Raw genomic sequence first — 13,664 nt, 5'->3', positions numbered from 1 at the left:
AATTTCGTAACCCGAAAAACCTTCGTAACCTGAATTGCCATAGGCGCTAATGGAAAAAAATAGCTCTCTGCTGCCCTCCGGTGGCGGCCTTTCCATTGAAAATAGCGCCGAGGTTTTTTCGTAACCCGAAAAAACCTTCGTAAGCCGAAACAATAAATCCCTATGGGATTTTTTCGTATCCCGAAAAAATTCGTAAGCTGGGTAATTCGTATCCCGGGGTACCACTGTATATAAATAAAACAAATTATTATTATTATTATTAATTATTCGCTTATCCGAGAGCTTTTATCCGCAAAGAAGTTGTTAAATAGGTCACAGCAGGCCTTAGAAGGTTCCAGGATCTGGTTCGGGGCAGGAGGGAGCTGAGTTAGCTTCCTCACAACCCTGAACAACTCTGCTGGACGCGACTCCGCGGATGCGACACGTGCAGCATAGAACGAATTCTTAGCTGCACTTATTGCCTCTCCATAGTCCTCCAAAAGATGGTCTAGGAGAGCCTTGTCGGCTAAGCGCTGGTGTTTCCGCCAGGCATGCTCTAGCCGTCGCAGCACCCGCTTCCTTGCCCGGAGGTTGCCATAAATCAGTGCTCAAACCACTATATCACTCTTGACCTTTAGTTTCATTCCAGAGGCATGTTAGGTAGACCTAGAACACCTCAGCTGACTGTGGTGAGATGATTCCCAGTTATGTGTCATTTCATCTTTTGCAGATCTTTAGTACCTAACTCCACTCGCCATTCTCCGATGGAGAGCAAGTCCCAGGCTCTGCAGCAGCGTTGGAGGAACAAAAGCCTCCGTCGAATTGGAGGAATCATGTACAGGGTGTCCGCTAACAAAATCGCCAAAACCTCCAGCTCTCCGGCCAGAATTGGTGAAATCCCTGGCAGGAGCCACACCAGAGCAGGTAAGTGATGGGCATAGCTTCTAGGCTCTGAATGTTCTCACACATGAATTGAGGTCTGCCAGCACTTGGCACATGACACCACAGATATCGAGAGGTATTCTTTCATTCAACTCTAAAAGCTGATTGTCAGTTACCATTGTTCAGCTTTGTTGTCATTCCCCAGATTGCTTGTTTCACAGTGAAGGTCAAGCGTGCCAGTGCTGAGCTTGCTAACTCAGTGCAGGGCTCTTAGCAATAGCAATAGCAAGTACATTTCTGTACCGCTTATCAGTACATTTAAGCTCTCCTTAAGCAGCTTACAATGTGTAAGCTAACCACCCGCAAGAAGCTGGGGGTTCATTTTAGCAACCTACATAAGGATGCAAGGCTGAGTGGACCCTGATGGGTCCACTGGATGGAGTCCCTGGATGGGATTGAACACACAACTTGATAGTTTGTGAGTAAGTGGCTGCAGTACAGGCATTGAACCACAGTGTCACCAGGGCTCTTTCTCTTGGCAAAACAGCTCAGATTTTCTGTGAGCCTTTGCAGGACCTGAGTTGCTAAATTACTTCAGGGTACCTTCTACAACATCTGTTTCTTTGCAAATCAGGATTATTTTTGTAAACCTGTGTACTGCACTTTGAAGGGCTTGCATCTTGGAAAATTTCTATGGTTTGGAACATTTACCTTTAATTTTTCTTTAATTTATCTTTTAATTAGAAAGAATCAAAAGATAAAATTCTTGTTTTTAACATCTGTTCAATAACTGTATTGGACTCATACTCTTCTACATTTGATAGATATATGGATGGGACACAAGAGCATTTAAAACGATATCTTCTGAACTACCTTCGATAGAAGGGATTTGGGGGCAAAATTTTGGGGCTCAGGCCTGCAAAACTGGCCTTGGGTGGCCGCCTGCAGAATCTGCTTTGTTCACTGAAGTGAACTGAAATGAACTTGAATAGAAAATAAAAGTTAAAGAAATTCTTTCCTGGGTTGTCTGGTGCACCTCTGCAGAAAAGTGCGAAAAGCCCTGAGGCCTTGTGTGAGGAGGCAGAGCTCCTTCCCCCGTTTATTCGACATAAACTGACACTTGAGGATTGCTGTGGTCTTTTCTTTTTCTTTCCCCAAAGCATGCCAACTCAAGCTTCTTCCTCTAGGTTTCTCACCTCTTAATGCTCTTGAGAGACAGATTACCTGGAAAAGGATGCTTCATCAACTTCATACCCCTTTCCCCCCAACACACACACACACACACACACCCGTATCTCCTGCTCCGCTATTATCTGCAGACTTTTTAATTTTCCATCTGAGCCGCCCAGCAAGCTAATCCACGGTTTAAGCTAAATCTCCACCCTTCTCACCTGCTGCGATGAGTGCCGTAAGCATTTCTCTCCTCTCCTCGCCCTTCTCTGAGCTCGCCCCTAATTTCCCACTCTGTTTCCTCTCTCTCACACCTTTTTAACCAGCTGCAGACCGACAGAAGAAGTCGGGAACTTCACACACACACACACACACACACACACACACTTTCTTCATCATTCACTTGGACAGTGAGGGAGCCCAAAGGTTTTTCCGTCCGCTCCGTCTGATGGCTGTGAAATTGGGGTGCTTTCTTTGGGCGTTCTGCAGAAGCATTTCAAATCTGATTAAGGCCCTAATCAGCAGACCCCAGGTGTGCACCACTTTCTATCTTCTTTATCTTACCTGACTCATTTCCTTTTCGTAAGCAGGCTTCGGTAGCAGAGGGAAGGAGAAAGAGGGAGGGAAGGAGATGATGGGGACCATCTCAAATTGCATCCTGGCTGTGCAAGCACTTTGAAAAACACACACCTCCCTTTCCAAGGCTTCTGCAGCAACTCAAAACTGTCTGTCCAGGTCTTACCACTCTTTCACCAAAAGGATCTAAGGTCTGGATACCACCAAGTCCTATGAGGAGCGGCTTTGGGAGCTGGGTATGTTTAGCCTGGGGAAGAGAAGTTTAAGGGGTGACATGAGAGCCATGTTTGAATATTTGATTCATTTTTTAAAAATATATTTTATTAAACAAATTTTAAAAACAAACACACGAACATACAAACAAAAATCGGGGATGCTTTGGTTGTGATTTCCTGCATGGCAGAAGGGGGTGGACTGGATGGCCCTTGGGGTCTTTTCCAACTCTATGATTCTATGAAAAGATGCAAATCCTATTGTGACGGCATCACAAAACCCCTATTTATTTTCCATTAATTTTCCATTACTTCTTTGTGTACTACTGCTTTCCAAGCTTAACTTCCAATGCTAACAATACTTAGTGTTGAAACAACTAATTTTATCAAACTGTTCTTAAACTACTTTAAAAACATAACATAGCCTAAATCTATGTTATATAAATTGATTAATAATTATCTTGATTACATACTATAATTATGCATTACCTACTACCTATTTATACTAAAAAATAAACCTGTTCATCATACATAATAAAAATCACCTAATATCAACTAATCAAAAAACCCAAATATTATCATTATCCTCCAGTAGTCACTTATATAATTTATTATTTGTCTTATGAAACAAGAAAGATTAGGAAGATAAGTTAGAGACTGGGAACAGATAAATATTTGGTTCATATACACCTTTTACACATCGCTTGAATGCAGTTCTATATACTGTACAATATCTTTAATACCTTTTAATAATTTTGTGCACAAAATAAAGTTTGTGTATATTCAACCAACAGAAAGCAAAGGTTTCACCATCTCAGCCATCCATGGAAAAGGTTTGAGTTTGGGGAATATTTCTGATTTCAGAATTCCAGATAAAGGAGACTCAACCTGTACCTGTATTTGTTTTTAATAGGCCTTCCAAGCTTGAGATTCATAGTCACTCAAAGGTGCTATGTACACACACACAGGTGCATCACACATTTGTGCCCATTTGTTCAATTTTGCCTTGTGCTGCCTGGAAAAGGCTCAGCAAAAAAAGCCTTCACAAGACCTGATGCTTCACCGCTTGGCTTTGTTTTTTAACAGGTGGAGCTCTGCAGTTTCACCTGGGACCTTTTCTATGCAGAGCATCTGTGCTTAAGCTGTGGACTCTAGCCTGCTCCAGGAGGTGGGGAGCTACCCCTTCTCTTTGCCTAAATGCGGCCAGTCTTTTGTGTAAATAACCATTTTTCATGCATAGATTGTCTTCCTGGGAATGCAGTAAAATTAATTGTTAAAAGATATTCAAAAATATACCTTGGTTAGTCAGCAGAATGAGTACATAGAGAGATCTTGTAGCAGTTAGACTCAAAGACTCCCTTTGAGTCTAACTGAAAGAAAGAAATAGGCAGCATGAGCTTTCCTAGACTTCATTCTGCTTCCTCAGATGCATTTGATGGCATGGAAGCCAGGTGCAGACATATATATGCCATTGGTATGTGAGGATGGCGTGTGTGTACCTGGCTTCCACCAAATAAATGCATTTGAGGACATAGATTTAAGCCTACGAAAGCTCATGCTGCCAATTTCTTTCTTTCAGTCAGTCTCAAAGGTGCTACAAGATCTTTCTGCGTACTGATTCTACAGACTAACACTGTTATATCTTTGAATTCTACTACTATGTACTGTGAAAAGTTGGACTCTGTTTTAAAACAGAAGCTGGATGGCTGTGTGTCCAGAGTGCTTTGAAGGTGTCTTCCTCTATGGCAGAATGGAGTTGGACTGGATGACCCTTGGGGGTCTCTTCCAACCCTAGGTTGCCATGAAATATTTCAAAGAATGTCATATTGAAGAAGGAGCCAGGTTTTTTAATGCTGCTCCAGAGATTGAGGACAAGGAACAACAGATTCAAGCTGCGGAAAAAGAGATTCCACCTAAACCTCAGGTAGAACTTCCTGAAGGTAAGAGTTGTTCAACAGTTCTTACAGTAAAGAATTTAAACTCATGTTTAGGTAGAATCTCTTTTCTTGCATTTGAACGCTCTGGTTTGCATTCTCATCTTCGGATCAAGATAAAACAAGTTCTGTCTTCTACATGTTACATCAGCACTTAAAACATTTAAAAGATAGCTATAGTGTCACCTCTCAGCCTTCTCTTTCTCTAAGTTAAACATACACAGCTCATATGTTGTTCCTCATAAGGCTTGAATTCTGGACCTTTGGGTATCTTGGTCACCTTCTCTGGATATGTTCCGGCTTGTCCATATCTGTTTTGAACTGTGGCATCCAGACTTGGACACGGTATTAGGTCTGTCCAAAGAAGAAGAGAGTGGCACTACTGTTTCCCTCGATTTGGACACTACTCCTGTTGACTCAGCCCAGAATAGCATTGAGTATTGTGGCTGCTGTATCACACTGTTGGCCCAATGTGATAACATTGCAGAGGGTTGTTCTGCATGAGAGATTGTCACTTCTGCTTGGAAAGTCTCCCTGTCTGAATTCAGCTGCCAGCCAAGGTTTTGACTTTGCACCAGCCAGCCTGCAGAGACTGGGACCCCTTAATATTAAAAACAATAATGTTTTTTAATAACATTGATGTTCAATTCCTTTTTGACTTTTGTAAGTTAATGTTTCAGTTGGATCTTTTAAAACGATTGTAAGCTGCCTTGGATAGAAGTATAATAAAGAAATAAAGAAATAAATAATACAAATAAAGCTCAACAGGGAAAGGGATGCATGTGTTGAGGAATGGCCCGGCACCATTCACTTGCTCCGGGCCGATTTCTTCACACATGTTTAATCTGAACATTTATAGCTATTTTCTCAAAAGGTTCTTTTGAAAGAGAGCTTTCCAGCTTCTATTTTGCAAATCCCAAATCCACAAAACAGTAATACCTTTATTTAACCAGCCAAAATGCATAGATATCCTTCAAAAGAACAACACACTTAACACCTTGGGAAAATGGCAACCCTGTGACTAACATCATCATCATTTTATAATTTCTTTCTCCTGTGTGAAGTTGATATGATAGCCCTGTTTAACTATTTGAAGGGATGGAGCAATCTTGTTTTCTGCTGCTCCAGAGAATAGGATACAATGGAGCAATAGATGCAAGGTACAGGAAAAGAGATTCCACCTCAACATTGGGAGGAACTTCCTGACAGTAAGAGCTATTGGACACTGAAAGACAATGCTCCCTCAGATATTTTGGTGGAGTCTCCTTCTTTGGAGGTCTTTAAACAAAGTCTGGATGGCCATCTGTGTGTGTGTGTGTGGGGGGGGAGGATGTTTGCTTTGATTGGGAGTTCCTGCATGGCAGGGGGTTGGACTGGATAGCCGTTGGGGTCTCTTCCAACTCTATGACTATGATTCCATGATTCTTAACACCTTTGCCTGAGGAAGAAGCCAGTGGAGCTTTGAAAGCTTGCATCATGTATTTTGTGTGTTTTGGTGGCTGATTAAAGGTATCACTATTTTGTGGATTTTGGATCTTATTGTACTCTACCAACAAACAGTCTCATCTCTCAGGACAATATAGTGTCAGAGGATCTGGAAGAGGGCCTTCTCACAACATGATTATTTACAAAAGCCTTGGGGGGGGGATCTCACACATTTTATACAGATCCACATGTGTACATAGTTTTGAATTGTTTTACATTATATTATTTTAACTGGTTTTAATCTCCCTTCTCTTCACTTTGTTATCCCATTTAATGTGATTTTAACCTTTTGAAATCATTTCAGCTCTTTACATTCTTTTCAGTTGATCATGCTGATTTCATTGTATTCTTTCCACCCCAATTTCTTGAGATGGCCGTGGGGCATTTTTTTTTAATAGATGGATGCCAAGCAGATAATGGAGCAAGCTTCTTTTAGGCTGCTCCAGACAATAGGACAAAAACAAATGGATTCAGATTACAAGAAAAGAGACTCCTCATAAATATTAGGATGAACTTTTTTTAACTGCAAGTGTTGTTTGAGATGCCTCGGAGGCTGGTGGACCTTCCATCTTTGGAGGTGTTTATATAGAGATTGGATGGACATCTCTCAGGGTTGTTTTAGTTCAATGGTTCCCAAACTTTGGTCCTCCAGGTGTTTTGGACTTTGGCTGCCAGAATTCTTGATTGTTGGCCAAACTGGCTAGGGCTTCTGGGAGTTGAAGTCCAAAATACTTGGAGGACCAAGATTTGAGGAACAACTGCTTTTGTTGGATATTCCTAATGGCTGTGGGTTGGACTAGGTGGTCCTTGGGGTCTCTTCCACCTCTATGACTCCATAACGCACACGTCTCCCTAGGACAGGCCTGATGTAGGTCTGTGAGAGGGGTGCAACTCAAAAGAGCACTGAGGGCAGGTGCCAAACCTCCCCGTCTTAAGGAGGTAGCCATTCAAATCTCTCCCCAGCCAAGGCAGGGGATGGACATCTCAAATGTCAGTTGCTTCCGAACGCTAAACAACCCAAACCAGACAGGTGCCTGGTGTCTCCTAGCTGCGCAGGAGGCTGCTAGATTGTATTTCTTTTAATCCCATCAACTTCTCAGCCTCTCCGGAAATGACAAGGATGACTGCTAATTATTTAACTGGGTTTGTTCAGCCTGTCAAAGCTCTCTGCTCTTCTGCCAGGGTTCCCCCTTTGGGCAGCAGCGACCAGCCTGATTGTCTTTCACCAGCCAGCCCCCAGCACCTGCTTCTTTGCCGTTGGTGCAAGTTAAGGATTGCATCTAGCGCCAAGCCCTTTTGTAATACCGGCGGCCAATCACCGGCCTGCCAGGACTGATCAAGCAAGTCATCCATCTCCGTAAGTGAGAAGGAAACCAGTAGTTTTCCTGTAGCTTGTCCACACCCTGCATTGTTACCCAGTGCATATAGAGCAGTGGACATACGTGCGGCGGGCACTCTTTGGTTGGTGGCGTTCAGAGAGGCGGTGCAGCTTTATTTACTGTGCATCAGAGCTGACTGTGTGTCATTGCAGCACACAGCTTGGCTTGTGTGTCTTTGTGACAGTTTGGCTTTCCTGAAGCTGAAATCACACCTTTCCTTGTGGCCTTGCTCCAAGTTGCAAAATTCAGTTAGAGCCCTGTGTTCCAAGGAGAGCCCGAGTCAAGCTGTGTGTTGTAGACTCCCAATATTTTGGGGGGGAGTGTAGCAAAACAGTGATGAAACTGAAATAATTAAAGAATTGGATCAGACATTGATCAGGAAGGAGACAGCAGAGAAGGAAAACAAGAAGACTAGGAATGGTGAGGGCAACTATGAAAGAACTAGACAAGGCCCTAAAGAGTAAAGATATGCAACTGAGCCGTAAAGTTTGAATCATCCAAGCCTTTGTATTCTCCATCACTGTGTGCGGATGTGACAGCTGGACAGTAAAAACAGTGGATAAGAAGAAAAATTCATTTGAGATGTGGTCCTGGAGAAGAAAGCTGAGGATCCTGTGGACAGCCAAAAAGACAAACGAATGGGTCCTTGAGCAGATCAAGCCAGAAATCTCCCTGAAAGCCATGATTAAATTGAGGCTGTCCTACTTCAGCCACATCATGATAAGACCTGACTCAGTGGGAAAAGATAACAACAACAACATTTATTTGTATTCCACTTTTTCACAAAGGAATCAAAGAGGATTCCAACAGTATAATTAAAACGGCCACAAATAAGACTTCCCATCCAGTGAACTCTGCCCATGATGACTTTTATTTAGCTTAGTCGGTTTTAATATGTAGTTTTTAATCTTACATTGTTTAATCTTGTTTTAAGGGGGGTGGTATTATGTATATATGGATGTATTTTAACCTGTTGTACACCGTTTTGATTGCCTGGCAAAAAGCGGGATAGATATAAAAAAAATTATTATTATTATTTATTAAAACATCAAACACTTAAAAATTACAATTAAAAAACACCAAAACCCCAACCCTCCCCCCAATCATAAAAACAGTGATCAACCCATAAAAAGATTAAACATCCAAATTTAAAACTGTCCAATAGGAATACACTAAAAATTTGGGCAGATTAGCACAAGAATTATGGGGGGGGGGATGGTATCAATCAGTTTTGATATTGGAGCAATAGAGGTCTCATTAGAGGAGGGAGGCAAGTCTAGTGGATCTAACCTAGTCTGGAAAGGCCTGCTGGAAGAGATCCGTCTTAATAGCCTTTTAAAAGGCTTCCAAGGTGGTAATATGGCGAATCTCATCCGGCAGGTCGTTCCAGAGCCTGGGAGCTAGAATAAGGCTAGAAAAGGTAGAGGGAAGTAGAAAGGCAGGAAGGTTGCACACCAGATGAATAGATTCAGTTATGGAGGATATGGGTTATGTAAACTAATGCATGTACAAAACGTAAGCAGAGCAGCCGAAGACAGTGAATCAGGGAATTAGGGTTCAGTTGTATATCTTTGCTCTTTGGGATCTTTTCTAGCTCTTTCATGGTTTCCCTTCCCATCCCTAGCCTCCATCTTACCTCTTGACTACAGTCTCCATTCTGAACTATGTTTAATCCCAGGTACAAGAAATCTTTTAACTGTTTCAATTTCCTCATTGTCTAATTGCAGTTTGTGTAGGTCCTCCATGGTCATTATTTCTGTTTTCTTTTTGTTCAGCAGGAAGCCTGCCTTTGCACTTTCTTCCTTGACCTTCCTCAGTCATTGTTCCGTGATGTTTTCTGTTAGTAGTATGGTATCACCTGCCTATCTTAGATTGTTCCTCCTATCCTTACACCTCCTTCTAAGTTTAAACATGCTCTTTGTATGCTATTTTCTGCGTACAACTTGAACAAGTATGGTGACCATACACAGCCTTGCCTGACCCCTTTGCCATTTGGGGAGCATTCTGTTTCTCCATATTCTGTTCGGACGGTGCCTCTTGTCCCAAGTATAGATTTCTCTCGGCAGAACGATCAAGTGCATTGACGCTCCCATGTCTTTGAGAGCATTTCATAGCTTTTCATGACTGGCTGATGTAATAAAGTTTTGCCTCCCTTCCTGCTGCTAAACAAGCCAAGTGCAAGTGGCGCAGGGAGTCAGGCGAAGAGGTGAGGTCCGTAGGGGTGGCAAGATGAAGAAAAAAAGAACGGCAGCAACAAAAAAAAGGCCACCCTTTTGAAAAATACATTCAGCGGAGAAGTTGTGGGGAAGGCCAGAAGGGTGAAGAAGTCAACCTGGAGTACAAGATTGAAACCAGCAGGAACCAAATTAAGGGTTGACATTGTCCAGCATGCCAGCCTGACCTCAATCTATGAAAGAGCCGCCATCGGTTGTGCTTAACACGCTCTTGGGGCTTCGCTGGAATTGAAGGGGGCCAAGTGTGCTGTTTGCAGGCGCCCTCAAGGTTCCCCCCAGAGCTGAGTCTGGTGTGTTACGTACTTTCTCTCCCCGTAGGTTGTTATTGTGGATTTTGATGCTCTCCTGCATTGACTTGGTCGCAAAGCAGGGGAGAATAAGGTGCAAAACTGCATGAATGTGTTTGTAGCTGTAGGCCCCAAATACCTTAAAAGCCTGAACTCTGTCAAATGAATATGGTTATAGCTGATAAAGTATTAGGTTGGACCAGGAGGAATTGTGTTCAGATCCTGGCTCTGCCAAACTGTCTACCTGGCAGGGTTGCTGTGAGGATGGAGTGATATATAGTGGGCCCTCGACACTCACTGATTTGGTTTTTTTTTACCTGAGAGAACACATCTCTAGGAATTTCTAGCTCCTCCAGTGCAACACTGTGGTCAACTTCCAGCAGAGTTGCTTTGGAGCAGTGGTTCCCAAACTTTGGTCCTCCGGATGTTTTGGACTTCAACTCCCACTATGCCTGACTGTTGGCCAAACCGGCTAGGGCTTCTGGGAGTTGTTGTCCCAAAATCTGGAAGACCAAAGTTTGGGAAACACTGTTCTAGAGCAGTGATTCCCAAACTTGTATCTACCAGATATTTTGGACTTTAGCTCCAGGAATTCCTAACTATTGGCCAAGCTGGCTGACTATACGTAGTTTTAAGGGTGATATGCAATTTTAAAGAAATGGAGAGGGGGCAGGACACGCCAAAAAGACTGAGGAACTCCCTCTGAGGGGCACATAATGTTGCATGAAGAGATAAAACTGTCAGACATTCAACATTGCTCCTGATTATGTATTTTTATTAAATTTATATCCTGTTCCTCCTGCTCTCTGAAAATCAGAGGCAACACAAAACCAAGCAAACCCACAAACAACAAAGATTCCAGGTGAAGCCCTAGTAAGCCACTATTCCAACTTGTTCCTTCCTAAAATGAGGTGCCAAAACTGAACACACTACTCCATGTGAGGCCTGACTACTGAACAGTACAGTAGGACTACTACTTCCTCTGTTGTAGAAGCTACGGTTCCATTAATGGAAGCTAAAATATTATTTGCCCTCTTTGCTGCAGCATTACGCTGCTGGGGTCATGTTCAGTTTATGACCAATGATAAAGATCCTTTTCATGTGTAGCACTGTTGAGCCCTGTTCCCCCCATCCTGCATTTGGGTTTTGTGACATAAATGTAGAATTTTGCATTTGCCTCTGTTCAATTTCATCCTGTTATTTCAGCTGATTTCATGGTCTGTCAAGGTCTTTTTGAATTTTTCCAACATGTTAGCTACCTGTCCCAGTTTTGTATCATCCAGAAACTTGATAAAGGTTCCCTCTATCTATTCCATCATCTAAGTTTCAGGATGCATTATAACAAAATTGTATGCAGAGTACTTTGAGAGTAGCAAATGCAAGACCTGAGTGCAAAGTGGCTGTTGGATTGCAGTGTGGGGGATGGATGGCAAGAGGTGTCTTGTGTTGACCAGCCTCTGCCCCTTTCAAAGCATGTTTCTGATGGCCAAACAGGGCTCAGGTCCTCTCTGCTAAGAAGATAGCATTTTTGGCATTGATGGCAGTTGGTTTTGCATCCTTGCAAAACAAAGAAATGCATTTTGTGTAATGTAAGTCCAGTTGTAGCTGTGAGATCCCCCTTTGAATTTCATTGTGAAAGAACTTCAGGGTGGAAACAAATACTGTACTGTGGTTTTTTTTTTTAAAACAAAGACAAAGCCAGCCTTAGGCAGAGCCCTTGGATTGTTGCTCGGATTCCTTTTGTGCCTCCTCCTGCAGATGTTTTCTGCTGAGATTGGCCTCCGATTTCATGGAGCGTCAGCCCCAGAAGAATTGAGGTCCAATTAAGGGAAATAATGCTGAGCAGGTTTAGTGCTACTGACCCTTGCAGTCTGCTGAATCATGGCTGGCATGGCATCCACTAATGGCTTGTGGGTTTAGTGAGCCTTTAGCCATTCCTTCATGGCCAAGAGGGTTTAATATTAGGGCACAAAGCCAGTAACATCCTCCTGCTTGTGTTCGACTCAGACTGGTACTGGGAGGCATACTGCCTTGAGGTGGGATGTGGCACAGAGCCAACATGACTGGTGGCCATTGGCATCCTTATTCTTCACAAGCATGTGTAGTCCTCTTTCAAGCCTTTTGCAAAATTATAGCCATAAAATTGCATGGCAACGAATTCCGTAGTACAGTGATCCCTTGGTATCTGCTGGAGTTTGGTCCCAGGACCTCCCGGAAAACTGTGGATCCTCAAGTCCCATTTATATATAGCGGCGTAATAAAATTGTGTCCCTTATATAAAATGGCAAAATCAAGGTTTCATTTTTGGATTTCTGCTTTTTTTTACATTAAAGATCTTTATTTTCAAAAGGAAATGAGCTCTGAACAAACAGAACAGACAAAACAAGATGAAAGAAACAATTACAAAGTGGCCCCTTGGCATGTGCTGGATTTTGGCTCCAGGAACCCCATGGATACCCAAATCTGGACTGGATGGCCCTTGGGGGTCTCTTCCAACTCTAGGATTCTGTGAGTCTATGAATGCAGGATACAGAGAGCCAACTCTATAACCTTTTGGAGGGTCGCTGTGTTGGCCGTGCAGCAAAATAAAACAAAATCTAAAACTTACAAAACAGTGATATCTTTATTGGGCCAACTATAATGCACATTGGCTTCTTCATCAGGCAAAGATGTTAAAAATCATACAGGGAAAGAAAAGTGATGATGTTAGAGGTGCAGGGCAGCATTTTGTTTCAGATGCTACATCTGTTGTCAGTTATGATGGAGAGATCTCAATGCAGACATAGGACAGTCCCCTTCTTGGCCATGTAGATACTAGAGATAAAACACACACAGAAAAGGGAGACGATAAAATTGCAACCTGATTAGTAACCGACAGGTAACTTCCTTCGAGATCCAGGCTGTCCCTCTTCCTGGGGGAGGCTAATTGTCCCTTTCTTAGGCAGAGAACATTGAATTTCTTAATGCAACTGCAGTAGAACTGAACCTATCATGGGGTTTTCTTGACAAGATTTACTCAGAGTAGGTTTTCCATTGCCTACCTATGAGGCTGAGAGAGTGTGATTTGCCCAACGTCACCCAGCGGGTTTCATGGCCAAGTTGGGAATTAAACTCTATTCTCCAGAGTCACTCAAACCACTATGCTACACTTGCTCTCCACAGGTTACTTGGCAAGATTTTTTCAAAGGAGGGTTGCAGTTGCCTTCTCCTGAAGCTGAGAGAGTGTGACTTGCCAAGAGGGTTTCCACAGTAGAGCAGGGATTTGAACTCTGGCTTCCCATAGTCCTGTTCCGGCACTGAAACCACTACACCATTCCTTTCCTATATGGAGATTAATCCTCATGTGGCCAAAAGTGTGCGTACAATCCTCTCTTTTTCTTAACAAAGGGACAAGGCTGGGTCTGCTGATTTGTAAAAATTTTGCCTGGTCAGTGTATTGAAATGTATTTCTATACATGCAGAAAATATATCTGTCCGGTCAATGATAGTTTGGCAATTAACTGGTTGTGCAGATAAATCTTCTAAC

At 42.7% G+C, this 13,664-nt stretch overlaps 1 protein-coding gene across 6 annotated transcripts in view; it reads left to right on the top strand.

Annotated features, from left to right (window-relative positions):
• The window catches only part of ZC3H3 (zinc finger CCCH-type containing 3), a 333,696-nt gene that overhangs the window by 224,374 nt on the left and 95,658 nt on the right, over nt 1-13,664 (top strand). For all 6 annotated transcript variants that reach the window (XR_006103478.1, XR_006103479.1, XM_042462809.1 and 3 more), the window contains exon 5: nt 710-903. Coding sequence is in view for 4 of the 6 variants with exons in the window: in XM_042462809.1 (XP_042318743.1) it covers nt 710-903 (194 nt within the window). In the remaining 2 variants the exon portion in view is untranslated. The remainder of the gene's footprint in view (nt 1-709; nt 904-13,664) is intronic.

The sequence above is a fragment of the Sceloporus undulatus genome, chromosome 4 (genome assembly GCF_019175285.1).
Source record: "Sceloporus undulatus isolate JIND9_A2432 ecotype Alabama chromosome 4, SceUnd_v1.1, whole genome shotgun sequence".
NCBI classification, from domain to species: domain Eukaryota; kingdom Metazoa; phylum Chordata; class Lepidosauria; order Squamata; family Phrynosomatidae; genus Sceloporus; species Sceloporus undulatus.
Note: the sequence above shows the minus strand (reverse complement) of the source record. Positions and strands in the feature narration are given on the sequence as shown.